The sequence below is a fragment of the Colletotrichum acutatum genome (assembly GCF_030867785.1).
Source record: "Colletotrichum acutatum strain CBS 112980 chromosome Unknown BDZ83scaffold_83, whole genome shotgun sequence".
NCBI classification, from domain to species: domain Eukaryota; kingdom Fungi; phylum Ascomycota; class Sordariomycetes; order Glomerellales; family Glomerellaceae; genus Colletotrichum; species Colletotrichum acutatum.
Window position 1 is genome coordinate 143030 of NW_026849077.1, and position 12225 is coordinate 155254.

Here is a 12225-nt window from a genome sequence, read left to right on the forward strand (position 1 = left end):
CTGTGGTTCCCTCCTTTCCCCTCTCCTGCTTTCCCAATCACCAATTGCTCAGGTTGAGGTGATTCCAAGGGACCCAAAAACAGGCTTTCCAGGCTCCAAAGCAATCCCCACCCAGTACCCACTTGGCTTTTACTGCGTAAGGAACTTAGCTTAGGTTCTCCTTACCGCCCGCCCGCGCGCCGCCGCCGCCGCCGCATCTCGTCTTCCGCCTTCCGCTGCCTTGTCTTTGCCTTGCCTTGTCTTGTCTTGTCTTCACCTTGCTCACCTGAACTGTCACCTACTTATCGGGCAGGTCTGGATTGCTTACCTGCATTTGTGATTATTGCCCTGCCTGCTTACCTCACGGCATCCAGGCCTCTTCAACCAACAACGGCCAAGCGCTCCCGCTGCATTTCCACCCGCCGTGCCGCCCCCGGTCAGCCTAGCATCCAAACATCCAAACATCCAGAACCGTTCAACATCATCCTACCAACCCTTCCCTTCCCCAATCCAACTCTCCATCTCAATCCCAAATCTCAATCCCACCGTTTTCCCACCCCACACCCTGTCCCATCTCCCCTTCTCCTTGCCTGCTTGCTCTGCTGTTGCATCGACATTCGTAGTTTTCAAGCCGCACCCATTCCTTGCTTTATTTTCTGGATGCGACAGAACTAAGACAACATTCTACACTACCATTGCATCACCACCAATACGTAACCACGCCCATCAAAGGAACCTTAGCCGCCTTGCATCACGTCGCCCAAAGGTTCTCCTGGATATCAGTCCGCCCATAGTCTCATCTGCCTCTCTCCCGCCGCACCCCCTCGACCAAGACGACAACGACGACACGCACGAAGCCTTCTAGAGAAGCCAATCGACCATAATCCACCCCGCGACCGAGCACGAACCCCTTCGGCCCCTCGCCCGCATGGCCCGCGACTGCGCATACCTTACCATTAGAGAAGAGCCGTAGAGACCAAGTCCTGCGCGACATCTCTATAACCTCCCGAACCACACACTCTCGCAAGACATGTCTGCCTTTACCTCACAACAGCCCGACGAGGGCTACTCCGAAGACCCTCTGAACCCCAGCTTCAGCGGTACTCAGGATGTCTCGGCCTCGCGTCCACCCGCAGACCTGCCCGCCTGGCTCTCCCAGCATCTCCCCGGCCTGTCCACCTCTGAAAAGACTGGTACGTTGACCTTGGCCCTCTGGTGCAGCTGCAGCAGGGCAGGCATTTGCTCTACTTGTTTGTAATCTTCGGGAAACCGACTGACACGTTACTTGGCCAAATGAACAGAGCTTGCTATAGCCCTTCTCGACCAGCTACCCACTTCGACCATCGTCGAAATCGTCCAGCGTCTACACCCTCGCATGTACATCAACTTTGTTCACTACTTGCCGACAGAAGTTTGCCTGAAGATTCTCGGATACCTCGATCCCCTCTCTCTCATCAACGTCGCCAAGGCTTGCCACGCCTGGCACGAGCTGGCCCTCGACCGCAAGCTATGGGAGAAGCTGTACAACATGGAGGGCTGGAAGGCCATCTACTCGGAAGTCAACAAGTGGGAAGAAGATGCGAACAAACCCCAGAACCAATCCCCCAGCTCCCTCCACAGGGTTCGATCATGCGAGGACGGCCACACGCACAAGAAGCGCGCGATATCCGAAGACAACGATCTCGAGATGACGGACGCCGGGGCTTCGGTTACCAGGGAAGATTCGATGAACTCCATCATGGGTAACAGCATCTTTGGCAGCCCTGCCTCGTCATTCGGTTTCTCGAGGAGTTCAGCTACGCCGCAACATGGAGAGATGGATCTGGACAGGTCAGCGTCGGGGTCCAATCGTCGGAGCGCAGAGAGAAATTTCAGTCTTGACACCAAGGGCAAGGGTAAGGCGTCGCCCATGCTACGGGCTGCTCTCGTCAAGGAAGACTCGCTACCGCTCATGATGTCCACCGACGCACTCGGAAGAATCTCGCGGTCGTCACTCTGGTCCTGGGACGCACCTAGCCGACGGTACAGGCTCGACTGGAAGTATCTATACACGATGCGCTACCGACTGGAGCAGAACTGGGAGCTTGGAAAGTTTACCAACTTCCAGCTGCCCCATCCAGATCATCCACAAGAGGGTCACCAAGAGTGCATATACAGTCTGCAATTCGACAGCGAATACCTTGTCAGCGGTAGCCGTGACAAGACGCTTCGTATCTGGAGTCTGCACACCCAGCGATTGTTGAGGCCGCCTCTGGAAGGTCACACTGGATCTGTGCTCTGCTTGCAATTCGATGCGGACAAGGACGAAGATCTGATTGTCTCTGGAAGCAGTGACTCCAACGTCATCCTGTGGAAGTTTTCAACAGGACAAATGATTCAAAGGCTCAAGAATGCCCACTCTGAGTCGGTTCTCAACATCAAATTCGACAAGAGGATTTTGGTCACATGCTCAAAGGACAAGACCATCAAGATTTTCAACCGTCGTCCGCTCAAGTACGGTGATCCGGGCTACGGTGACGGCGATGTCGTCTTCAACGCCCCGAAACGCGTCAGAGACTACGGATACGGCAACCCTATGGACGACTTGCCCCTCAAGCCTGCGTATAGCCTGATTGGTTCTCTGGACGGCCATGGCGCGGCTGTCAATGCCGTTCAGATCCATGGCAACGAAGTGGTGTCAGCCAGCGGTGACAGAAACATCAAGGTCTGGGACTGGACCAAGCAGGTCTGTATCCGGACAGTGGTTGGCCATAGCAAGGGCATTGCCTGCGTGCAGTACGACGGTCGGAGGATTGTTAGTGGCAGCAGTGACAACGAGGTAAAGGTGTTTGACAGGTTCACGGGTCTTGAAGTCGCCAGTCTGCGCGCGCACACCAACCTTGTGCGAACGGTCCAGGCTGGTTTCGGCGATCTTCCTTACAGCGCTGAAGAGGATAAGGCTGAGGCCAAGAGGATTGACGAGATCTACTTCAAGGCCGTAGCTGATGGAGTCGTCAGCCCCTTTAACGACCATGGCAGTCGCCGTGGTCGTGCCCAGGCCCGTAACGCGGGTAGTCAGCGACCGGAGGACATTACGGCGTACGGTGCCATTCTGCCTCCCGGTGGCGGCGGTGGCAAGTACGCTCGCATCGTGTCTGGATCCTACGACCAGAGCATCATCATCTGGCGCCGTGATAAGGAGGGCGTTTGGAAGGACACGCAACACCTGCGTCAGGAAGAGGGAGCCGCAGCAGCCCAAAGTCAAGCTCAAGCTGCGGCGAGAGCGGCCTCGCAGCTCACCGCACAAGAGATGCTGGCAAACTTGGAGTCGGGCTCCCCCTCCACCGCCCGCGGCACTCGGGGATCCTCCTCGTCCACCGGATCTCCTCGGACGATCGTCGACAATCCCATTATTGCCACCATCACGCCCGATTCGGCCCAGGCTTTCATGAACCTGATTGACACTGTTGTGCCTCGGGGACCGACGCAGCTGCGCCAGGCTTTGCACCATTACCCGACGATGTTGGTGTACAATTCACACATTCAGGCTGCCATTGGCAGAGAACCAAACCCGCGCATCAGAGCCGACCTCCGCAATGTACTCAATGCTGCCCTTTTGGAGACGCAACTCAATCAGTCGCGCCGCCTCGTAGCGAACCGCGAGGCGCAAACGATTGATCCGCCATCGCTGCCACCCTTGAATGGATTCGCCCCGTCGTCAAGCACACAGATCCAGCAGCCGACTCTTGCCAGATTTCATATGGAAGTTCTGCGACAGCGACAGGCTCAAGAGCAAGAAGCTGCTGCCGCTGCCGCCGCTGCTCCACCTGCCGCCGGGCCTGCGACGCCCCAGGTGCAAGGACATTTGCACATCCAGGGACAAGCTCAGAATCAAGCACAGCCGACGCAGCCGGGAGCACCTATCCAGACTCAGGCGACGCCGGTGCCGGTACAAGGTGCGCAAAACCCTGTTCCGGACGCGGCGCACCACCCGCACATTGCCAACGGCGACAACGGCCCGGCAAGGGTGTTCAAGTTGCAATACGATGCCCGCAGGATCATTTGTTGTAGTCAGACGAGTGTCATTGTGGGCTGGGACTTTTGCAATAACGACCCGGAGCTAGAGGAAGTTGCGCGGTTCTTTGGGACCGTGGAATAGAGGCGGACGATGTGGTGTGTTGGAGTAGCAGTAGTGGTAGCAGCAGCAGCATCTCACTGGCATAGCGAATCGTATCGGCAGAGGGAGGGCTCATTGGTTTCATTTTTGGGAAGAAGAGGAGTTTCGGAACAATAAGAAGTCAATTCGAGTTGTGAACATGAATAACCACTGTGCCTGATGCTTGTAACGAAGTGGATATGAGGTATGCCATTACGCCGAGAACAATCCGAAACTCTCCAAAAGCTCGCCGTCGCTCTCTCATCTAGTCCTGATCTCCTTTCCTTTCCTTTCCTGTACGACACTCTACGCGCACCTTAGCCAGCAGCCTCCTTGAGCTTGGCACCTTCCTTGGCCGGCTCCTCGTCCACAAACTCGGGCAACTCCTCCTGCAAGAAACTCGGCATGGCGCCCATCTCGGGCTCCAGCTCAGCCTCCATTCCCAGCGCCTCCAACTCGGCATCCAACTCCGCCTCGTCCACATCTTCAGGCACATCATATGACCTCGCCAAACTCTCCTGGATATCATTCCCAATATCCATCAAATCCGCCATCTCATCCTGCAACCTCTCAATCTTGTCGATATCCACTTTCCCATACTGCTTCTTCAATTCCTTGTTTGTAGTCTTGAGCGCGTCGACGGTAGCCATGGTATTTTTGAGGTTATCCTGCATCGTCTGCGCCTGCTCCATGTTCCAGACCTGGGACTGGAGCTGGTCGCGCTGGGACTCGTACATTTTGCGGCGCTGGAGGACTTTGAGGGCCTTTTGCTTGATTGCGTTTTTTCCCGGGCCGTCGCGCATTTTGGAGAGTTTTTGTTGGTAGGTGTTCAGTTCTGCGGTGAGGGCGGAGAGTTTTACGTCGATTGAGGAGATGCGGTCGTCGATGTTTGTAATTGCGCTGTTTAGGGTTGGTTTTGGGCCCTTGGGCGCTGCGCCGAAGAGGCGGTTCATGGTTGCGGGTGTTTTGTGTTGTCGCTGAGGTTCGTGAGGGAGGGTATGTATGTCTCTTGGGGTGTTGAAGAGCAGGTGTGGTGGACCTGGTGAGGAGGTTGTGAGGATGTTTGGGGTTTGGTTGGCGTTTGTGTCGTTGCCTGGATGACGTTGCGTGGTGATGAAGCTGGGTGACGGTTATCGATAGGACCCCGCGGTCGGGATGATGGTTGCGGGTGGTTGGGCTGGCCCCGCTGAGGTACAAGTCGCAAGGGAGAAATGTAAGGCCGACGCTCCGAGAGGCTTGGTTACGATCCCGTCTGCGCGAATGTGGACCTCGGAATAGCGTACGCGAGGATGCTCTCTGCCATGTCCGGCTTGGCGGAGGCAGTGAACATTGAATTTCCGCTTTCCAAAGATCTTTGGATGTCTGATGGCCTCGATACTTTCATCAACATTTGCGATCAGGACAAAAGTGGCTGGTTGATGGAATACTCGAGTCGACGAACCAGCCTGAAAGGTGAAGGCCAAGAGTCCCCGGGTTCAAATTCCATCACGGAGCATCAAGAAATGCAGCCACACCGGCAGCCAACTCTTTTTGTCTCTCTCTTCGGGTTCATGCTTCCTCCCACAGCTAACCTGCTCTAGATGGAAGCCTTCAGAGCTTCCCTGCATTTTGGGATAAACGTAATGTATCTATTGCTACTTTGTTGTGCCCCGGGTCTTCCCCATGTATTCCTAGGCTACACGAGGCTTTTGCTTAACATCCTACCCTAAACAGACGCTTTCTTTCTTTCTCTATACTTTCTGGTTTTTGTTATGTCCTTCCATTAGAAAGGATATTTAACACGGTTTCGGTGTTTGGCGTCTTGTCAGGGGTAAGCAGCTACGCGCGTGCGCAGCGACTCGCACTTACATAATGGTTTCCTCCCAAATCCTGGGCATCGCGGCTGGTGTCTTGTAATGAAATCGCCAAGATTCCATGACTAAAAACAGGGCCCCATACTACTGTTCCGTACTGTCCTTTTAAGGGGATGATTCGTCAGTGGGCAATCAGGACAGGTGCTCGTTGTTCATGCCTTTTGATCTCGTGCTGTCACCATCTGCTTCTTGATGTATCTAATAGCAAAAGTGAATGTATTTGCGACGCAGACGGACCACACCGACCTGTGAGAAGCTGGAGATGAGAAGGTCGCCGACGGAGGAGATGGCGGAAGAGGCCAAGCTGTGGACGGGTCGGCAGAGGTGTCGTGGTGATGAAGAGGAGGACGACGAAGGTCCTGGTGTCGCCGGCGGCTCCGAGACTGAGGCCTGTCTAGGTGATGACGACGATGATGAGAAACCCGGAGTTCTGTCTTCAGTTTTTGAGCTGCCAATATATGTGTCGATGCATCGGTACGTCCATCAAAGCTCAGAATATCTTATGCTCAGTCGATATGGGTAGCAAAGTGTTGACCTCGGAACAGCGTCCGCCGGCTCATCAATGCAAGCATAGGTGAGACCGTCTTCCATTGCCAGGAAACCTGTGTACTCACACTTAGATCTAGATGATCCATACACACTCAGTCAGTTGAGTGACCCCAGAATGAACATTCTCATCGTCCGGCCCCTCGTTGAGCGTTTGTACCATCCAAACGACATCACCATAGGTACGCGATCCCCCTCATCTTCAAAACTACTCATGACTAACACCAGAGCGAGTCTACTGCCTCCTGGCAAATCGCCTCTACTTTCTCCGTCAGCAGGCAACTTCAGTCCATCAACCCGTCAACATAGCCCGCGCAACGCTCTGCGAACTCGTAGCAGCACGCGTCCTTCGCCGCTTCCACGAAGCTAACCCAGGCTCCTCAGGCCTTCTATTCCTCTCACGCCTCCTCGTCGGCGGTTTCGACCCCTTCGAGGGCGCTCCGGAGGCCGTCGAGTTCGAAGGTCGTCGGCAGTGGGCACCCCAGGAACGTGGTGGTCTCGAACGCAAACTCACCGCCCTCGAGCTGGCCATCCTCTCCGAGAGCAAGACCTTTATCTCCTCGCCCGGATGCCAGCGCGTCATCAACGCCGTCTACGAGGGCCGCGTCGTCTACACACCGCTCTCTTTTGTCGACATCTTACCCGACCACTACGAGTACCGCCCCATATCCCTCTACGACCCGCGGAAAGCGCCCCTGCTGAATCACTACCGCCTCATCGTCCCCCGCTCCCGCAATTCCATCGAGTTCGTCCAGTTCCTCATCCTGATGATCCTCTACTTCCTCGCCATGCTCTACCGCCGCAGCAGCAACGAGGTCTTCGAATTCCTCTTCTGCATCTACGCCGCCGGCTGGGTCCTCGACGAAGTCGCCGCCGTCGCAGAGCACGGCTGGGAGGTCCACGCGCAGAACCTCTGGTCCTGGCTCGACGTCACCTTTTCCGCAATTTACGCCGCCTACGTCCTCGCGCGCATCTACGACGTAGGAGCAGGTCACTTCCCCGATGGTCACGGCCTACACATCCTCCCGCTCGCGGCGCCGATCCTCCTCACCCGCGTCGCCTTCAACATCGCTCCCGACAACATCGTTCTCATCTCCCTGCACGCCATGATGAAGGATTTCTTGCTGCTGTCGTTCCTCGCGTGCTGGTGCTTCATGGGCTTCCTCCTCGCGCTGCAGTGGCTCATTGACTCGAACGACAACTTCAACGAGACGCCCTCGTGGTTCGCCATCTGCAAGTGGATGCTTTGGATTTGGTTCGGTCTCGACGGTACCGGCATCCAGGAGTCGACGCAGTTCCATATCATTCTCGGTCCGGCGCTCATGGTCGGCTTCGCGTTCCTCGGTAACACGCTGTTCCTGACGATCCTCGTGGCCGTGCTGACGAACACCTTTTCTAACATCATTGCCGACGAGGCGGCCGAGGTGCGCTTTCGCCGCGCGGTGCTGACTTTCGAGGGCGTCAAGAGCGATGCCATTTTCGCGTACCCGCCGCCCTTTAACATCTTTGCGCTTGCGACGCTGTTGCCGCTACGGTTCGCCGTTTCAGCTGAGACGTTTCACAGGGTCAATGTCGTGCTGATCCGGGCGTTGAATTTGCCGACCTTGCTGCTCATCAGTCTGTACGAGAGGCGGCAGTTCTCGCGCCGGATGAGGAAGAAGATGAGTGGTGGCGGTGGCCGCCGGAGATTCTTGGGGTGGCAGCTTTCGGGGTTTTCGCCGCACGGTGACATTCAGGCCGTGTTTGATACGGCGCCGCCGCCGGATGTTGCTGATCTGATTGAGAAGCTGGATAAGATTGGCGATGAGGGGTCTGCGACGAGCGAGGTTGTGCCCAAGTTGTCGGCTGATTTGGGCCGGCCTATTCGATGGAGATCAAGGCTACGGAACGGGGTTCAGGAGCATGACGATTAAACGAGGCCGGAGAAGGGCCGCCGTAATGGCGGTAATTAATTGTATATTACATCAAGGCATCAGAATACATCTATCCATGTCCGTCGTCGTCCCTTTTCAAAGCTTCCACACCTGAAGATTACGATATCTCGCAACAAGAGGCTGCATCTGTCTGAACCCAATTCTTCCATCCCGAATAATAGGCCCCGTGGACTTGTCATCGTAAAACTCAAAGATGGGCAAGTCGTTAATGCGGAACTTGACCTCGCGCTTGTCCTTGATAACCTCAATCTTGTAAAACGCACCAGCAGCGTCAGGAACAGGCGGCAGAGGGTCCGCACCCTGAGAAACAAGGTGAAAACCAGGCGACTTGCGCAGGTTCGCCAGATGGAACGCCCTCTCCTCGGGCCAGCGCCTGCGGAAGTAGGACGCGTGCAGCGTGCGTATGTCGGAGGAGTGGTACTGCGGGTAACTCCCGTTCCTGGGCTTGAGAGACGGGTCAAAGATGGACCCCTTGCCGTCGTCGGCGACGGTGGCGGCGCCGAAGAAGAACATGGCCAGACCGGGTTCGTTGCGCGGCGAGAATTCCCAGGTGATGCGGATGCCGTCGGGGAAGACCTCGGGGACCCAGTAGACGAAGTAGTCGTCTGGGTTGCCGCCGCCCGACAGCTCGAGGGTGTTGTTGACGGCTGCTACGGTGAGGGGGCCCTCTGCTACCCAGGTCGCCACGTCGGCGGTTGAGTTTAGGGGATTGCTGTAGAGGAGGGTCTCTGCCATTGTCGAGGTTGCTAGGGCGAGGAGCGCGGTGAGGGTACGCATCTTGGATGATTCAGAAGAGGAGAACAGGAGTCTGAGAGCTGGATGACTTATGTGATGATCTCGACCCGGGGGTTTGGATGCTGATCTTCTGAGGAACCTTGAGGGAATGCTCTAAGTTGGAGAGACAATAAGGATCGCGGAGGTCATATCGGAGCAGCTTAAGTGGATAGATGAGATATTTTGTAGCTGCACGGAATCGAAAACCGGTCACATCGTCTCAAGCGCGTCAGTAAAGTTTGCATCTTGGAGCGGAGTGATGCTGCACCGAGATTCCCGAGTCCGGGGTGTTCCCCCGGGAGTGGAGAACCGGGAGGTTGACAGGTGCGCCGAGCTAAACTGAGAGGGGCAACTCCCGAGTCCCGCCATTCGAGTTTAAAGTCGCGCAATGTTGTCATCTGAAAGGTAAAAGGTGTGATTAATATAAACGGTGAGATTTCTACCTTGAATAGAAGTTTAGGCCGACAAAGCTGTTGAGCAACTTGAGCCATGTGCGATTTGTAGGTGGCATCCGAAATGCTTATCTCATGTCGCTTCTGCAGCCCTGTATCACGCCACATTGACCCAGAGTGATGTCCATGGAGGTAAAAATTCAAGTGGAAACATGCGTCTAAAGTTGAGGTTCCTGGACACGTTGTGCCCGGGCTACTCCGTGACCCAACGTCTCAATCCGAAATCTTAACATTTAGGTAAACATTCGTGAGTCTCTGCTAGGGGAGCAGAGTTTCCGCCAATTGAGGGGTTGAAGCTCAGCGTCACATCCGGTAATGAGCCTAAATAACCGATTCGAACGAGGCGGAGATTGCGATTGTTTCTTTCGAACGATGTCTTGGCAATGCCCGTGCTATCCGGAGAGGCAGCCTTCGTCTCAATCTTGACATTTGAAGAGCCGATCGGATGTCGTGTCGTTACGAGCCGGACGGAGTGACGCCGGCCGGGCCCGGGTTTCCAACGGCGCTATTGACGACGTCGAAGCGGCGCTGGCCCGCTCAGGAGTTGTCGGTGCCGATATTCACTTTACTTACTTTAATGCTCCTGTGATAACACTAGCCGTCTAAGGTACCATGCTGCCACTTAGCATCCATCTTTATTTCCCATACTTTTCCCCCAAGAGGAATTGACGCATATTGTAGCGTTGAAGATCCATCATACGTCATCATGTACTTTTGATTTCAACTTCTGAGTGGCTTTCCTCGTTATCTCTCCGCACGCCTTTCCAAGCTCCCACTTGATCAAGCAAAGCTATATCTGGAACAAACAGTAGTAACCGAACCATGTATGGGAACTCCCCTGAGTTGCATGCATCTGTGACGTATCTCAGGCTATTTACCTTCTCTCAAGTTTTCGATAGGACTTGAATCATATAATTCCCACGCCTTGGTATTCATAGTTCATGCAGTCTAGAAAGTATGGTATCAAGGTATGAAGAGAACCAACACAGGTTCAAGTATGCCGTTCTCCCGATGACCGGGTGCTTGGCTACCCATTTCGGTACCCTTGGACCCTGAGGCTCTGTTCGATTTCCCTATAAATGGAGCCCGAGAGAATCAATAATGGACCCCGAAGACGATACTGGAGCCCGATGTATCGGAGCTGAGCCGAAGAACCCCCACTTTCCACCGTTTCGTCTACTTTGAGATAGACGACAAGGCTCTTGAAGCTCCGACAGTGGATCTTTACCCGGGAACCTCCTCCGCCAACTCCGCCATCGGAACAGCATGCCCATGACACTGATGGAGACCTCAATAATGCCCAGTCTCGATTTGCCCAGCTAGGCTGAGATATCCCACTTAACGGTAATTATCATCGTGAATCCTCGTACGATGGAGGCATTTAGGCAACAGGTTACGAAGCCGATATCTAGGAGCCTTATATCCCGAAACTTGACAGCATGAAGTCGCGAGGCGAAAGGATTAGCCAGTACACAAAAGCCTTGGCAAATTCAAATGAACTACCTACTATCACATATTAACCTCCCGTCAACATTATCATAATGGCTCCCGGCTGGCTCGAAAAGTTCATCGTCCGCGTAGACGTCACCCCAGACAAACGCCGCACCGAAGAGACACCTGCTCTGGAAATCCACTACACCGCACTCAAAGAACACCGCCGCATCCTCGGCATCAAGGGCGACACAACGCCGCGCTACGAAGTCAAACGACAAGCGGTCCTCGCAGCCTGGGGGGACAAGTGCCATGTCACATCACCCGCGAACGGAGGCCAGGAAGTAGCCGTGATCGATTTTCGCGCGCTGCCAACCCAGACGGAAATCAAATTTGTACAACGTACGCTTAGAATCAATATCAAAGAGAGTGACGGAAAGTACGAGGCAGGCGAGCTGGGTAGTTTGCATTGGAAGGCAACGGGTATGAAGGCGTATGGTCGGGCATCATGGGAGTTGAGGGATGAGGCAGAGATGATCTTGTCTGTCACGATTGATGATCATCAAGTGAATGGTGTGATCTCCGTCTGGAAGAAGGATCTCGGACCGGAAACTGTCGAGGAAGTTGTCATAGTTGGGATTTCCAAGATTGAGGAGTACAGGAGAATGATGCGGAATGCCAAGATATCTAGCATAGGAGTTGCAGCCAATGCGACGTGGTTGGCGGCGTAGTAGGGTATGTCGACGTTGCTTCTGAATATCAACATCATCGCGGATGGTATCATGATTCAATTATCAAAAGTCAAGAAGTAAGGCTCTTGGCGATTGTGTTAAGAGATATTCGGTCTGAGATCAAATGCAGATTGAAGACTTACCTATCTCTTGCGTTGCATTTTGGAGCTGGGCTCAAAACAACTGGATTCTTAATTTTAATGGCAGAATCCATGAATTCCGGGTCATCAGAAGCTGTCCTTCGAAGCGTATTTTTATTGTCCTTGAATCATCGAGATGAAAGTTAGCAATAGATGCAAGAGACTAAACACGAATCACGATAATTCTTCTTCGTTCGAAATGTAGTTCACTAATTACCACTTCCACCATTCCGCTGACTACTCAGTCTAT

The 12225-nt window shown here is 54.3% G+C and overlaps 5 protein-coding genes across 5 annotated transcripts; 3 read left to right on the top strand and 2 right to left on the bottom strand.

Annotated features, from left to right (window-relative positions):
• Positions 1-1009: 1009 nt before the first annotated feature.
• BDZ83DRAFT_583502 (F-box/WD repeat domain-containing protein 1A) lies at positions 1010-4117 on the top strand (the record flags this gene model as incomplete). The annotated part of the gene is made up of 2 exons (XM_060505669.1): positions 1010-1172; positions 1281-4117. The coding sequence occupies 2 exons, from the start codon at positions 1010-1012 to the stop codon at positions 4115-4117; spliced, it is 3000 nt and encodes a 999-aa protein (XP_060362275.1).
• Positions 4118-4248: 131 nt separating this feature from the next.
• On the bottom strand, positions 4249-5258 carry BDZ83DRAFT_629907 (Snf7 family). The gene has a single exon (XM_060508786.1). The coding sequence runs from the start codon at positions 5065-5067 to the stop codon at positions 4432-4434; it is 636 nt and encodes a 211-aa protein (XP_060362276.1). The 5' UTR covers positions 5068-5258; the 3' UTR covers positions 4249-4431.
• A 1373-nt stretch (positions 5259-6631) lies between these two features.
• Positions 6632-8426, top strand: BDZ83DRAFT_754583 (nonselective cation channel; the record flags this gene model as incomplete). Its single annotated transcript, XM_060514492.1, has 2 exons — positions 6632-6695; positions 6748-8426. The coding sequence occupies 2 exons, from the start codon at positions 6632-6634 to the stop codon at positions 8424-8426; spliced, it is 1743 nt and encodes a 580-aa protein (XP_060362277.1).
• Positions 8427-8447: 21 nt separating this feature from the next.
• BDZ83DRAFT_629913 (YesU protein) lies at positions 8448-9701 on the bottom strand. The gene has a single exon (XM_060508787.1). It carries the CDS (start codon positions 9222-9224, stop codon positions 8523-8525), a length of 702 nt encoding a protein of 233 aa, XP_060362278.1. The 5' UTR covers positions 9225-9701; the 3' UTR covers positions 8448-8522.
• A 1513-nt stretch (positions 9702-11214) lies between these two features.
• BDZ83DRAFT_754585 (uncharacterized protein) lies at positions 11215-11835 on the top strand (the record flags this gene model as incomplete). The annotated part of the gene is made up of 1 exon (XM_060514493.1): positions 11215-11835. The coding sequence occupies one exon, from the start codon at positions 11215-11217 to the stop codon at positions 11833-11835; it is 621 nt and encodes a 206-aa protein (XP_060362279.1).
• Positions 11836-12225: the final 390 nt, after the last annotated feature.

Bases quoted from the DNA above. Each gene is read 5' to 3' on its own strand.
- BDZ83DRAFT_629907 (XM_060508786.1), bottom strand. From the start codon at position 5,067: ATGAACCGCCTCTTCGGCGCAGCGCCCAAGGGCCCAAAACCAACCCTA.
- BDZ83DRAFT_629913 (XM_060508787.1), bottom strand. From the start codon at position 9,224: ATGCGTACCCTCACCGCGCTCCTCGCCCTAGCAACCTCGACAATGGCA.